The sequence below is a fragment of the Sceloporus occidentalis genome, unplaced genomic scaffold (genome assembly GCF_023333645.1).
Source record: "Sceloporus occidentalis isolate IW3139 unplaced genomic scaffold, rSceOcc1.0.p SCAF_111, whole genome shotgun sequence".
NCBI classification, from domain to species: Eukaryota; Metazoa; Chordata; class Lepidosauria; order Squamata; family Phrynosomatidae; genus Sceloporus; species Sceloporus occidentalis.
This window is the reverse complement of record NW_028317091.1, coordinates 2349087-2365541: the sequence shown is the minus strand read 5'-3', so window position 1 is coordinate 2365541 and position 16455 is coordinate 2349087. Positions and strand designations below refer to the sequence as shown.

Here is a 16455-nt window from a genome sequence, read left to right as displayed (position 1 = left end):
GTAAATTTATTAGCATTTTAACGTAAACACATTCCTCGTCTATGCCAGCCAGTTTTCCCCAAGCCTTCTACAATGTTCTAAATGCCGTTTGAGCTCGGTGGGTGTTACAGGGTCACCGTACCCAAGGCTGGGTACCCGTTTGAGGGCTGAGGAATCACCAGTCAGTCCCTCATACGGATAGCACTCAGCTATCCACGGATCATCCAGACCACCATTCGTAGTAAACCAAGAAGAACTCTCTTTATTACAAACACACAGAACTTTATACAATCTCAATGCAATGTGTACCGAACCCAACCCCCAATCCCATCAGCCACATCCCATCACAAATCCCATCAGTATACAGGGGATGTATCAGGTGAGGGGATTACAGAATACAATGGGTTCCCCCACCTGTGTTATCCCCCCTGTAGTGCGGGTGCCGTCTGGGCAGACAGGGCTGTGTTGGCTGATTAAGAGCCCCAGCCAGATTATAGGATCGTCTCTTTGAAGGCTGGGGCTGAATCCACATCAGTCTCTGGGCCGGTTACACAATAAACACAATATAATATATTACCGGGTCACAGTATACAGAACCGGACACAAAAGTGCTCCGTGACCCGGCTAAACTTCATATGACACATGAGCCAGCTAGCCTGGCCCTGTCACAGTGGGTGATTAAGTGAAAGTTACGGAAAGCCGAGGACCTATAAAAGCGTATACAGAAACCACCTCGCCTCAAGGAACCAAATCTACCGCCGGTTAAATCTTCCTGGAGTCCAACCGCGGAGATCCGGGTTTATAACGTGGAAGAACCGGCTTCATAAAATGAATTTAAAACTTAGGCTCTTTCAGCTATGGGGCTGGTTGAGGAGTATGGGAGATGTAGCCCTGCAGCAGCTGGAGGGCCGCAACTTGGACACCCCTGCATTAGGGGTAAACCCAGAATTATTCATAAGCAAAAAAAAAGTGTGTGTCTCTCCGTAAAAGGTAACTTTTAAAAATAAATAATTAAAACTGGCCCTAAAGCTCGCAAAGGAATTTAAAATCAATATAACCCCCATTATAAAGTACCCAGAAAGAAAACATGGCGTTATCATAGCCGACATTACATTTCTTTATATATCGCCGGCAGGTTCCGGAGCGCTGTTACAATCAGTGGAATAATTTATAATCACGCGATAACAAACTGGTACAAAAGGAGCAGAGGGCCCTGCTCCCGGGAGCATACAATCTAGTGGGTGGTTGAGGGGGAGGGGAGACAGTAGGAGAGGACGGCTTGGATGGGGGTCGAGTCCGGATGATCGGTAGAGGTTGTTGGTCGTTCAGGTTGATTGATTAGGATGATGGCTGAGAGTGCTGGGAGGAAAGGTTTACGCTTCTTGTGGGTTTTCAGAGAGCTTTTGAAAGTCGCGTATGAGGGAGAAAGTCTGACGGACGGGGAAGGGAATCCCAGAGAAGGTGGTACAGTACGGGGCAAATCCCGAATACGGGAGTGAGAAGAGGTAATGAGGGTAGAAGATAGATGGAGGTCGTTAGAAGGATGAAGGGGGCAGTTAGTTAGTATTTGGATAGGAGGATGGAGATATAGGGGGTGCAGGGTTATTGAGGGCTCTGTAGGTCGGGGTAAGGAGTTTGAGTTTGATGGAGGGTACGGGGAGCCAGCGGAGCGATTGGCACAGAGGTGCGGCAGATGAATTGGAATTTATAACAGCTTTCTTTATGGGTACTTTATAAGGAGGGATTATTTAGATTTTATATTCCTTCGCGAACTTTAGGGCCAATTTTTTATATTTATTATTCAAAGTAACATTTTCTAAGGACCCATACACAGTTAATTTGATGACATCACTCATTTCTGGGAGTTCATCTGCATGGGAGTGGATACTCCTTAAATGACAAATCCTTAAAGTAGTAATTTCAGTGCAGATGTCAGTACTCCTCGAGGACCCCGTTATTATGTTATTAGGGTCTCCATCTGCCTGATCTCAAGGCTATTGAGTTTTGCAAACAAAAACAAATATGGGGGGTTATATTACTGTATACAGCGCTGGGGGTTATATTACTGTATACAGCGCTGGGGGTTATATTACTGTATACAGCGCTGGGGGTTATATTACTGTATACAGCGCTGGGGGGGTTATATTACTGTATACAGCGCTGGGGGGTTATATTACTGTATACAGCGCTGGGGGGTTATATTACTGTATACAGCGCTGGGGGTTATATTACTGTATACAGCGCTGGGGAGGTTATATTACTGTATACAGCGCTGGGGGTTATATTACTGTATACAGCGCTGGGGGGTTATATTACTGTATACAGCGCTGGGGTATATTACTGTATACAGCGCTGGGGGTTATATTACTGTATACAGTGCTGGGGGTTATATTACTGTATACAGTGCTGGGGGGTTTATATTTCTGTATACAGTGCTGGTGGGGTTATTATGGTATACAGTGCTGGGGTTTAAGCCCAATAAAAAAAATATTTCCCCTTTAAACACATAAGAGGAAAGCTCCAGTGAATGAGGCTATTGTAGCCACGTTTGGACATCCTAGAAAAGAGGACAAATTTAAATAGATTTGTTAATATTGTAAAAAATAAAGCGCTGGATGGTGAATAACCCAGAGGAGTACACTGTGGGTTTCATAAATCTGTTTAATTCATGGGATTTCCATTACTGGACTAAAGGTCCAAAAATCAGGTTTAAAGAAATAGAAAATATAATTATAAGTTGCAGCTCCTAATGGATTTGTACCTTCCAAGTGTCCCGGTTTAGTTTTGCCAGTCCCTCTCAGGATAGTTGCTGGCAATGAGTGTATGAGAGCTCTAATGTCACAATATTTAGGAGCAAAGCTTAAGTGTTAATCTGATTTTCATTGAATTAAACATGGCAACCGCATTGTTGCCCCTGTTGCCATGCGCCTCCTGACAAACATTTATGGGGTTCTCGCTTTGGTGTTTTATTTAGTAGCCACCTGACTAGCCCATAAAACTGTGGAGAGAATATCTGGGAATTATCCAGGTTTCACCTGAAGTCTCCAAATGAAGCTCTGCTTCCCCAGAATGGGAGGGGCCTGTTTGGCCACACCCCCTTCCCCCACCAATAAAAATAAATACATAAGGATTGGCCTTTATGGTAGCAACGCCCTGCGACGAACCTCTACTTCCGTGGCCCAGCTGTCCTCTGCTCACGAGTAGACCACTTTCAGGCCTCCACATTTAGCGTGACCATAATTACATTTATAGAACGCCACCAGAATCTGTGGCGCTATTACAAAAAGTTATAGATGAAAAATTAGAGGGCCCTGATCTTGTGAGCTTGCAATCTATTGGGAAATAAGATGGAAGGAGAGGGGCTTGCTTGGGTGACGATGGTTTGATTGCAGTGAGGGGGGATGTGGAGCGGTCAGCGGCCGGGGATCTCGGGCGAAAGGCTTCTTCAGGATTCCGTGGGTATTAGGAGGATAGATTGTAAGCTTCTCTGAACAAGTGGGTTTTTTTGTGAGTGTTTAAATCTAGAAAAAGTGGTCTGTTGGCTTTATTGGGATTTTTAGAAAAATAATATTTAAAAAAAAAATAAAAAAAAAAATGGTCGGATCAGCCATTCCAAAGAAAGCAGAACAAATTGCTTTATCATTGTGTCTACACGTTAAGGCTGTTTTGACTCAACGCTGTGTCTCTGAGGTTTCGTTCACAGGGATTTTGCCAGAGCAGGTGTCACTTGTTAAATTATATCAGGAAAAGTAAAATACGGCAGGAATTCCTGAAACCGAATAAGACGTAGCATCTGTTTTAACTTAAGAGTTTGGAAAATGTGTTCAGCACCCAGAGGGTTAATGGTTTCGCCAAAGGAAATAATGTCAGAAGACCTTTCTTGAAATAGCAATAAAAAACAGGAAAATAACACAACATTTAGAAAATTCACCGTTTACAACATTTTTGTTATGTCACAATTAATAATGTACAAAATAATTATTTTCTTTTTTTATTATTATTATTGGCAATATACCAAAATTGTGTACACTGTGACTTTTCTATATGTTAATTGTTTAAAGCTATAATTTCAATGCTATATTTTTTAGCCTACGGTCATTGGAACTGATGACATCAGTGTTCGAGGGACAGTTTAATGCCCTAGGCCGGGGGTGTCCAACCTGTCTAACCTAAAGTAAAAAATCCTGACGTTACATCAGCCAATCCTAGTGCACGTTTATGAAGCTGGAGTAAGTTTTAATTCAGATGTTTTTTCTTGAACAGGTCCAGCGAGAGGTCGAAGGTCATCGAAACGCTGCGGTCAGCTGGGCTCCATCGCAGCTCTAAAATACGCCGTGGTCGGTTTATATTTGCTCGTATTTCTAATCTTGGTTGGTGTGTTCATCTTAGCGGGTAAGAATCGGAATAATACTTTTTTTTTTTACTGTATTCCCCAGTATTCATAACACGCCTGTGTGCTTAACATGTAACATGTTATAGATCAGACATGGGGCAGTCATTTTTTTGGTACAGATTTAGAAAAGGTCGTTTGGTTTGAAGGACCTTGTTCAGCTTGTTCATCGGTTGCCCATGCGTCCAAGGGCAGAAATTAACACCGCCGTGGGGGGGGGGGTTAATGCTGACTTTCTGTGATAAGAGCTGATTGAATATCTAAACATAACCAAGTACCCATCGGACAAGAACGTATAAAAATAAATCCTTATACGTCATGGAGGCAGAGACGTACACACGTGTGCAGGCACTCAGGAGGGGAAACACAACTACATGCATGGATCCTATGTTTGGTACATGGACGTTCACCTGAAGGACTCTGCAGACCTTCTCAAAGGCGTAAGGACGGACCTGTGAAAAAAACATTATAAAATCCTATGATTGCGTTGCATTTTACAGACTGAGTAGCTGCCTTTACTTAAATTAAAGTGTGAATTGTGTTACATTATTTCCACGATACTATATGGCGTTTCGGAGAAAAACATTACATGGTCCCCATCGCCTCCTCTGATGTCAGACATAAGTCTGTTATATAATCCAAGTAGATTTTGTTTTTAATTAAATCCAGGGACTGGATTTTTTTTCTATACAGATAATATTAATGTTTATGTCGCAGATTATGGACCAGCCCAATGTGATCTCCCTTATAATCAATACCAGCTTGAGGGAAATGAAACTTTTTAAGGTTTTCAAAAGTAGAACGTTAAATACTCCCTAAATATGCTTGCTAAATATGTTGGTGGAGTAATTAGGCGCAATATATATATATATATATATATATATATATATATATATATATATATATATCTCATACTAGTTATTGTCCACTCATAAATAAAAGAAAAGGGGAAAAGGAGAGGTAAAGAGAAAGAGGATAGTAAATATATAGAAAGGAGGAAAGATAAAGAGAAATGGGATATATGATATGAAGAGAAAGGGAAGAGCAAATGACAGAAATATGAGAGAGGTGAGAGATAAAGGGGATAACAAGAAAATGGAGAGATAAAAGGGGGGATAATGAGAAATGGGAAAGATGAGCAGAAAGAAAAGAGATAATGCGATAAGGGGAAATTATGATAGAGAGATATAAGGGGAGATATAATTTGAAAGAGGAGAACAGAGTGTTTGTATGTTGGAGGAAGTAAGCGTGTGGATGTGAGGGCACGTGTAAGCCAGGATGCTTGTGTGTAAGGGGAAGCATGAATGTGCGTATGTACTGTATGTGTTTACGGGCAGGCGTGTGTGTGCGTATGAGCAGGCATTTGTAAGGCAGGGTATGTGTATGAGCAGAATTTTCACAGTCTATCCATCACTATTACTGAGTTAGGGCATAAAAGGTATAGAATGATGGACTCTAACAGGTTTTAATCCAGGAGGACTGTGAGTCCAGCAACTGTGAAAATGTCCGCTATGATCCGTGTCTATCCCTGTTCAGGAGCCGTATGCCTACGCTACTACAAAGTGATCTCTCTAAAAATCAATACCAGCTCGAGGGGAACTTTCTAAAGTATTTAAAACTTTACTTTAAACACTCTCTATAATAGGATATATATATATATATCCATATATAAGTGCAACTAGCACGTTCTGGGCCGTGTGTACAAACAGCCATTGCAGCGAGAAGTTCTAAATGCGGAGCAGTAACCATGGAGACCAGTAGATTGTATTTTCTGGATGAAATTTCCTGTTGGAAACAAAGCGTGAATCATAAGATTCCAATTATAAATGTTTGAGAAATGCCTGGCGCGTTTATCGTACCTGCCATTCATTTGGGGTGTGACAATGGCAATGTGATAAAGAAAGAATGAGTAATATCTGGAAGAAACCGGCTGAGGTTTATAGTCCGCCGCGTCCCTTCTTTGCAGCAAAGCGATACAGATGGACGGGTCGCCCAAAAGACCCCGCTAAACGGGACATTACAAAATGCCATTAAAAGCCCTCAAAATAACAATTTTTCATACATTATATAATATTAACCCCTTAATAGCCCATGGTGAAGATATTTAAAGATACACTTAATTGAGTCACCTGCATTCAAGCAGGGAGATCAACCATAACATACTGGGAGCAATAGGAAGGAGTCAGCTGCAGACTGTGCAACCCCTGAGAATCTGCCCTCTCACCCCGAGAACCTGAGATTGGGGCAAAAACCCTGAGACTCATGTTGAATGCTACACTTTGGTACCTATGGACACCTCCCAAATGTCCTTGTTGAGGAGGAACAGTTCCTCTTTGGCCACACAACACTGTTCCCCTCTTCCCTCCCCTGATGCTCCTCTTTTCTCAGAGCTCAGAATCTTTACTGGGTATGAGGGTATAACTTAATGGGGAGAAATAATCATGCAGGTCGTACGAACAGGAAGTTAAGATGGCTGCTCCCATGGTACACACATATGGTGGGTTTCTAATACAGACATATTGCTTGTGTTACCATTACATAGGTTTCTAGACCTTTGGGAAAGGGACAGATCCACTTGAAGTGTTTGGGAACGTTGGGTTCTAAATATAACCAGTTAACATAATTAAAGAGATTTATGATGCTGGCAGAACGTGGCTGTCGTAGTTACAAGAGGACAACCAAAGCAAAGCCGTGGAGCTATCCAAAACCCAATAAAATGTTTAATTACCTAATAAAAAACGACCTGCGCTATAAAAAAGCCATTGACCTCTGACATCCGTCATCTTGGGAGCGGCTGAGATGAGCTTTATAGATACTTTAAGGCTGGCTCCGCTCTGCGTTCTTGGCATGCGGGGTGGAGAGGATTTGGACATCTGACGAGGTTTAAAGAAACAGGACCTGCCGACAGATCGACCCCATCGGTAAAAGACTCAAACCTTAATCAGTCGTTGGTCTCGTCTTAGATTCAGGAGCCGTATGCCTATCCCATGCATGTTTAAATCCCTTCACTGTATTACCCTCTACCACTTCTGCTGGGAGGCTGTTCCACTTATCCACCAACCTCTCAGTAAAGTAAAACATAAAACAGAAGAGTCTGTGATTTTTGGGACCTGGTCTCGACAGGGTCCTGCCTGACTTCCATGAGCATTATAAAGGTGCAGATTGAGTGATGTTCTTCTGCCCTTCTGCAGGAGGGAATTTATCGAGTTTGGCCCACAATGGGGAGTAAAGGTGCTGATCACAACGTTAATGATGCAAAGGAAACTTTTTGGGGGTAATATTTATACGATATAATAATGATAATAATAAATACATACAGTATATAATATAATAGAGTTCTCTGAGTTTGACCTCTTGTATGGAAATAAAAATTATACAGGATCCTCTTTCCACCCCGATATTGAAAAAATAAACAAACCCCCCACCCCCATAAATCTTACTGTAATATCATATCTCCGCTAGTGTTTTTCTTTTTAAATACATTCTTAAAGAGAAAACTGTGATAAATGTGTTCCTTTTAAGCTGCTAATTCCACATACACATGATGATTTGTTCCTTCTTGGCATCAAACCACGCAGACTTTTGCCACGGAGATGTCCAACTATTTTTTCTCAGACGTTCCCAGGCGTACCTCAAGAACAGAATCTTTGTCTTTCACGAAGTGTTCCTTGTCTGTACAGCCTATCGACACCATTGGTAACTATTCATCTATTTGCCCTGCTCCATACCCTCAACATTTGAAGGGTCCAAGGGCGGACAGGGGTATGGCCAGCTTATCGGAACGGCCATCTTGAGACGGTAGAGTCATGAGGAGGAAAAGTTGGAGCCACAATGGAGGTCTGTGCTTCAACAGCAAAAACCTCCAATGTTCTTTAAGGTCCCCAACCTGCCCATGTTCCCCACATCAGCAGTGGGGCAAAAGGAGTCCTTAAACAGTAGTGGGGCATTTGTCGGGAAAGGTATATAAATATATATTCATATTATCTGCAGTAGTAAGCACTTCCCTCCTCTTCTTGTGTGACTGTGATGTCATACATTGTGATTGAGCACATTATAAAAAAGCCATACAATACGCTTGGCAGCGGGCAATCGCACTTCTACAGTAACACATGGAGGAACCCTGCGAAGTGCCAGTCACCCCACAAATAGTACCCCTTGACCCTCCATTGGCCTTACAGCAGCCCACATCTATGTACTGTTATTGTTTTATGGCTGCTGTTGGAAGTTGTTGGGGGCCCCATGAGCATCAAAACCAGTTTGCCTTTTACTTGTTATCATTGGGGGACCTCTGCCACACTCATAATACCCCTCTTCTTCCAATATGCTTCCCTCACTGGAAGGGGCTTAATAATCCCTACTACTCCACAGGAGGAAGGGGAAGTCTGTTCCATGCTTCTGCTTGCACAGTCCTCCCTGTTGACGTTGGCTTGTTGGGGGAAGACTCCTATCTTCTCTGCTCTGCTATCTGCCACCTAGTGGCTAGAATTTACGTTTACATAACTGGGCAAACGCACGGTGAACTGGTGGTCGAATGTGCTCCATATTTACCCAAAAATGGTGCCAGAAAATAAAAATGTAACATGCGGCCACATGCAGGATTAAAGTGTATGTCATTTGGCAGCTACTGGCCTTATAATGGCTTCCTTAACCAATCAGCAACCTATAGTGGAGAGAAACATTTTATGGGAATAATCATGTAGATCAATTGGAACAGAGATAAAATGGCTGCTCCGTTGGTCATACCTGGGAACGTCCAGGATCCAGCTCCCCGGAGCTCTCCCTCTACGGGTAAGCCAAAGACATCGGTGGACAGGAACAACAATGTTGACTGGTAGGGCCAACGACGTCAATGGCTACCACCAACCTCTTTATAGTTCTATGGGGGTGGGAGGAAATCTGGTCATGGATGGGGATGAAGTCTCCCATGACCCAGAGATTTGAGGCCCTGACCCCGAGACCCCATGATATAGATATAAAGCTGGTTTCTCATACATATAAATTGCTTATTTTAATCTATAAAGACCATTACATAGGTTTATTTAACGTGTAGAACTACAGTATACAACGTAGGATTTTGAAAACAACCCATATCTGCGTCTAATCCGAGTTATTTTGGCCGCTTTAGAACAAAAGCCCTTTTAACCCTTTTTAAGTTTTTTTTCTCTTTCCTTACACATCAAATACTTTTTTTGGTTAAGTCGACCAAAACACAAAAAAAAAAAAAACACAAAAAATTTAAAAAAGGAAGTGATTTCAGATCATTTTACATCCATTAATCATGTTGTTATTTTATGGAGCTTTTAAGGAAAATTGGGTTAAATGACATTTAAACCAAAAATGGCAACTTTGTTGTGAAACTCATAGTCAAGTGCTTTTTTTATGCAACATTTACTGTAAGAGAAATTTCGAAAGTAAAAAAAAAATAAAAAAAAGATCACATGGGGGGAAAAAGCCCAAAACTCTTCTACAGGACAAAGATGAAAACCATATTTTCGTGAGTCTATACCATGCATGTCGAGTCCTCTGAAGGTCATTAATTAATCATGGTTTAATATAGTCTTGACCTTGACTTTCTTGCGAAATAAGATTTTGTTATCAACTCCCAAGATGCAGAACAGGGAACAAAAATGTTGTATATATGACATAACGAGTCACTGGTGGGTTTCAAAACACACAAAAAAATGTTTATTTCTGGATTTCCACAAACACCAATAAAATGATGTCTCTCGGCCCAACGTCTTTTGTTTATTTCAGATTTTGACAAAATGTTCTTCAACTAAAAAGTTCGACGTCGGCCCTGACAAAACAATTACCGTCCACCCAAATCAGGTCGAGCTCCACCCTCACCCTTGTCACGTCTTCCATCATGGATGGAAACCAGACTCTTCATGTTTGCCAAAAGCAACAATGTATTGAAAGGATCAAGAGCAATCGAGAGCAAAGTTTGACGTCTCCTGGTTTGGGGGCCTTGATTTTGAAATCCTCAGTTCCACTTCCTGGAATTTTGAGGATTAAAATTAAATTTTCCCTCTTACTGGGTATTAAAACATGATAATAGGTAAAATCTTCTGAAGGTCCAAAGTGGTTTTCATTATTTTATCAACGGGGAGATTTAAGAATTTGAAACATGGCCCCCGACGCATCTGACTGTTGGCTCTGAGATTGATACTGATTGAGATTGATGCCAAAAAAATCATACATTTTAAATTTTGTATTTTATTTGATTTTATTGACTGTTCTAGACACATTTTGACCTTAGGAGGTGACAAGATGCAAATATAATTCCACAGTGGATACATCAGAGTTCTCCGAAGCTCCTACAAGAACAGAATAGTTTGTGGAACAGAATATATTTCGCAGATTCACATTTAACAGTTTTTTGGATCCCTCCTTCTGTAGAAAGCTCTTGTTCTTCTCGGAACCTCTTCTTGTCTTTCTCTTTTTATCCGTTTCTGTTGGTGAAGACGTTTTTTGGAGACTGTAGCGTATCGTCAAATACTTCTGTCAACTTGGCTGGTCTAGGTTTATGTATTCCTGCCTCTGGTGAAGAAGTAGCTGAGGATACTACTGATGACAAAAACTGTCTGCGCTTCTTACCCTAATAAAGTTGGCAACAAGTAAATAAGCATAATATAAATGAGAGGTTTTGGTTATATGAATTGGCCAAAGCATAATTAAGCTCACCCGCCACGTCAAGGCACACTCTCAATAGGGTGAGAACCTACTCTCACCTCCTACATAGTGGGCACACAAAGCAGTTTATTCTGCTACCAAAACCTTATTAATGTTTTGGGGGAGGTGCAATTAAACCTCCTCCCTATTAACCCTTGGACAACAAGCTGCAACCAGACTGATGAGGAGCCAACAACCTCACCTATGTGCAAACAGGGAAAAGAAGAAATGTCGGTGCGCTAAGCTAGTCACAGGCGCAAATAATACAGATGTATAATACGAGGCCTACCAAACAGGTAGTTTGCCTTGACGTGGCGGATGAGCTTAATTATGCTTTGGCCAATTCATATAACCAAAACCTCTCATTTATATTATGTTTATATATTTGTTGCCAACTTTATTAGGGTGAGAAGCGCAGACAGTTTTTGTTTTTTGTTTACATTGTACAGCCAATACACTGTATTTGCAGCATGCTTACACCTGTTTGGTAGGCCTCGTATTATACGTCTGTATTATTTGAGCCTGTGACTAGCTTAGCGCACCGACATTTCTTCTTTTCCCTGTTGATACTACTGATGAGACAGGATAGCCAGAGAAGATACTGTGATGTATCTGCTTTTGAGGATGGGTTTCCATTTTTGAGGATGGATTTACGTTTTTGAGGATGGATTTCTGTGGTTTTCCTCTATGATGATTTGCAGCTCTCCATACATAAACCTGATTGTTTAAATAATCATCCAAGGTTCATAACTTTTCTCTTTTTTTTTTTCCGTTGTGATGTTTCTTACTCCACTTTCACTTTATTTAACTCCGGTCTGATTTTGAGGTCATGGGACTCCGCTGTGTCTCTTGACATTATTTTGTTAGTAAGATTTGCGATTTCAGTAGCTGTGATATAGTTCACCAAAAGCTCCATTACTTTTAGGGAACAAGTGTCCGAAACTGCATTCCACTTCATCCGGTGGAAGGCAGGAATCTTTTTTATTCGTAAACCTCGTGGTATTCTTTTTAGACACATATATTGTGCCAGACTCATAATGTCCCACCACAATCTCTTTTCTTCATCTGGCTCCCCCATAGTTTCCCACATTTCCAATACCCACCTGCCCCACACTAACTCAAATCCCACCCACTGAACCCATTGGCTGCTCAAAGCAGCCAACCGGTGGCAAGGTAGCCATTACAATGGGACCACTTTCTGCATATGCGCACACAGGGGTCTGAGCAGACCCCCACCCTCAGCGTTTCCTGACCCAGCACTGGAACGCATTTGCAACGGGGGCGCCACAAAAAGTGTCCCTTTAACAACAGGGTAGAAAAGTATAATCATGTAGATCCTGGAAATAGGATGTTAAGATGGTGACTTCCATGGCATTAACCTAAAGTGGGTTTCTGGTACATATATTTTGCTTATATGGGTTTATTTAATGTATAGAATTTTAAAATATATGGTTTATGATTAATAACATTCTGACCTAGAAAAGAGGAGCATCAGGGGAGGAAAGAGGGGCAAAGGAGAGGAAAGAGGGTCATGGGGGGAAAGGAGGGCAACAGGGGAGCGGAGAGGGGCATTGAGGGAAAAAAAAGAAGTGGGACATCAAGTACTTGGTGCACAAAGAGAAACTGGCCAAATAAAAAAGAGACACTTGGGAGGTATAGGATATAGGTTCTAGCATGCTTGAATTAAGCATCATGGCACCCGGACTGGTGATTCACTGGAAAAGGGATTTGTTGAAGCAGCTAATGTTTGTTTTACTGAGTTAAACACAAAAAAACGTCAGGCTTGGTTCAGGGAAAACACATTATTTTTAGATGCCTTGCTGAGTGAGCAGTCACATTCAACAAGGACCCTGAGAGCAACACTCCACGTGTAACGTTCTTCAATACACTACTACACATAGAGGCATCACAGAGTTACTGGTACAACTGATCTCTATTCGATTGCAGCCCTCCACAGCTTTATATATTACAGATGACTGCCCCTAGTGGAAGCATACAGTTACTGCACCACAGGCAATATGTTATAATCATTACACTGAGGATCTACCTGAAATGTGTATTTCTTGGGACATTAAATACACATTAAATCACACCCTGATGACATCGTCTCCACGTCCTGATTTAAAGGCCAGAATGATGGCATGTATTACTTACATGTAAATTCCCTGATATTCAATAAAATAAATTTACTAGTGGGAATTTTGTAATTAACAGACATTTTCAAAAAGTTCAGCAGTTTCTTAATCACATCCTTAGGTATGATAATCTAAGGATTAGTAATTATTATTATTAAGTGCATTTTGGATGATAACTGGAGGTATTCCCACCTTCGTACCATTTTCCCACAGCTCTCCTGCTTCTCATGGGAGGTGGCTGCACAGGGTAGGTCTAGACTAGAATTTATATAGGAAACAGGACTGGAGTGGGTGGAGCCAAACACCATACAACCCCGCCTTATTCAATCATTTGTCTCATTTTAAATTCAGGAGCTGTATGCCTATCCCATGCATGTTTAAATCCCCTCACTGTATTACCCTCTACCACCTCTGCTGGGATGCTGTTCCACTTATTTACCTCCCTCTCATTAAGGTAAGCTCATTGGCCGGGAGTATAAGTTACCCTCCACTAATAGCAAATTAAAGTAATAAAGAAAAACTTTTCTGGTCAACTTTGGATTTGAAATCACAGACTTTCCAGAAATAACACAACATGTGAAAACCACGTTAGGCTTTCCGAAAGGCTGTAGTAACACGGCAAAGCGAGGACTCCTTGGCCTCTGTGTTCCGTGTCTTGGCACTTTAAGCATGGAGTTTGATGTCAGGAATCCACAAATTGCAGCTGTTTCAGTAAGCAGCTGGGCAGTACCGTGTTCTCCCAATGACAGCTTTAAGGCGAGCTGTGTTAAATAGACACCATTACATAAGTTATGGTGAGTAAAGGTGATGGAAATCCCTTCCACTTAAAATTAAGGGGGTAGTAGAAGTATTATTATACACTCATCTACAGACACCAGGCAAGCCAGAAGGCTTGTTTGTCCCTCAGAAATCTCACGGTGCTGCCACAACCACAAGGGATTCTGGGTAGGCGCATGCAAATAAGGTCAACAATTGTCTGGTGTCTGTAGATGAGTGTGTAATAATGCTTCGACTACCCCCTTAATTTTAAGTGGAAGGGTTTTCCATCACCTTTACCCACCATAACTTATGTAATGGTATTTCTTGGCTACCCCAAGCCTCAAGTATTAAACCAGTATCACAACCTCATGCTGACGAGTCCCATGAAGGATGAAACAGCTGTCCGTGAGCAGTGATCTGGGTATTGCACCTCTTCCCGAGTTTTGTCTAAAGGCTGTCTTGTACAGCGGGCAATTACTTTCAAGGGATCCATGTATAAAGTGGATATAGAGGCAAAAGGTGAAAATTGTTGACCTTATTTGCATGCGCCTACCCAGAATCCCTTGTGGTTGTGGCAGCACCATGAGTTTTCTGAGGGAAAAACTAGCCTTCTGGCTTGTCTGGTGTCTGTTTAATAATGCTTCTACTACCCGTAGAAATAGGTACAAAGCTTGTCATTTGTTTTTTAAGGTATTAACGTATGAAATGCACTTGCACCCAAATGGTTAAAGGTTGCGGTTCCTCAGAAAATATCACTAGGTAAATGCCACATGATGTACAGAGAAGTAAAAGAAACCTGTCTGCCATTATATTTCTCTTCTGTCACTTGAACGCTGCACTGAAAGTTTTATTGAGATACTAGAGCTGCTTAGTAACAGAGTCCTGCCATTCTTCCAAATGGCTTCTTCTATGTATTGCATCTCACCGTTCTGACCTCGTACAACCACCCTCAGTTCCCTTTAAACTAATAGACCTTCAAGCAAATGCCCCTTCTGTGAAGCCAGACATTGGAAGGCAGCCAGTGCTCAGCAGTGTAGATGGGACACATTAAGGAGGACACAACAACTGAAGGATTTAGAAAAGTTAGAGAAAACACCTTTAACCCCTTCCGTACCGGTGACGTACCTGGTACTTCCTGGTTGGGTGTCACCCACAGACCGGGACGTACCAGGTACGTCATCGATGATGTGCGATACAGCATCGCTATGGACGCTGGATCGCGAGGGGCGGCTGCTACTGACCGCTGGATGTCCCCAGCGATCCGTAGCAGCCACTGCCCCTCAAGTCCCTGCACGTGATCGCTTTGAAGCGAATCACGAGCAGGGAATTAAAATATTTAAATAAAACTCCGGTCTTCAAGGGAAAACGCAGTACGAGGACGCGGTTCCTGAGGGGGTTAAACAAAAGAGACCACTCAAAGAGGGACGTTTCGTTTGTAGGGGGTGCGGTTAGGGGCGTGGTTGGGGTGGGGCTATTTCACATAACTTTGTTTAGTCACTAGACCTCTGTGCTCCACATAATTAATCCTTTTTATCTAGGAAAATGACATCGCATACCAAACATAGCTGCCAACGATCCCAAATCCACTGGGACAGTCCCGACAATTCTTGCTTTCCCTTCGGCTGCTTTAGTGAATCACTCACTAACATCAGACCTTTGTGCTGCAGGTCGATCAGATTCTTTTTGCCATCAGGTCAGGGCATTAGTAATGACCAAAAACAAAAATCCAAATTTCACGTGTCAAGTGTAAAAAAGTGATATAAATAAATAGATGCAATAAATAAATACAAGAATCGATAAGTAAATATATACTCCCCAAGATAGCAGCCTCCAAAAAACACTCTTCCTCAAGATGCTCAACAATACAATATGATGACCGAGGAGCGCATATACATGGGGAGAAAACAAAAAACAACACCAATAGTGCAATATGTATGCAAAATTAAAAATAAAAAAAGGGGTGTAAGATCCACTCACAAACTTGCTGAATAAATCAGGCTCATCAAGGTTCGGTAGTAGCAGAATTTAATATCTTCTAAAATCTATAAAAATAGAAAAAGACCACAAATGGTGCAATATCTTAACTAATCCGAGGAGAGGGAGGTCTGGATACACTTACAGTTATTACAGGCACAACTAAATCATAGTGTGCAAAAGGGCAGGTGAACCAAAGTCCCGGATCCACTGTGTGGGATACTCTCTCAGGATAATATCTCTCAACGCGTTTCGCCAGTACTCTACTGGCTTCCTCAGGAGAAAATTCGGTTTTAGCGTGAATTTGTAGTCCAACAAATGAAAAAGTAAAATGCTTCGAGTCCGTGTCTAAAATAAATACATTTATTTCCGGGTTGCGAGCGTCTTGCGTCATCACGCATCCAATCCGGCTATTTGTCTGCCCTCGCGTCATTGGCATCGTGTACGCGATTACATGATCGCGTATAACGTTCTCCGGCTCCTGGTGCGTCCGCTCTCTGCCCCTGTCGGATGTGGACTAGCACACTCGCACTTACGAAAACGGAT

At 41.9% G+C, this 16455-nt stretch overlaps 1 protein-coding gene across 3 annotated transcripts in view; it reads left to right on the top strand.

Moving 5' to 3' along the window:
- Positions 1 to 16455, top strand: part of LOC149283142 (scavenger receptor class A member 5-like) — a 99331-nt gene that overhangs the window by 11992 nt on the left and 70884 nt on the right. For all 3 annotated transcript variants that reach the window (XM_089497932.1, XM_089497931.1, XM_089497930.1), the window contains exon 2: positions 4243 to 4371. In XM_089497932.1, the coding sequence (XP_089354058.1) occupies positions 4243 to 4371 (129 nt within the window). The remainder of the gene's footprint in view (positions 1 to 4242; positions 4372 to 16455) is intronic.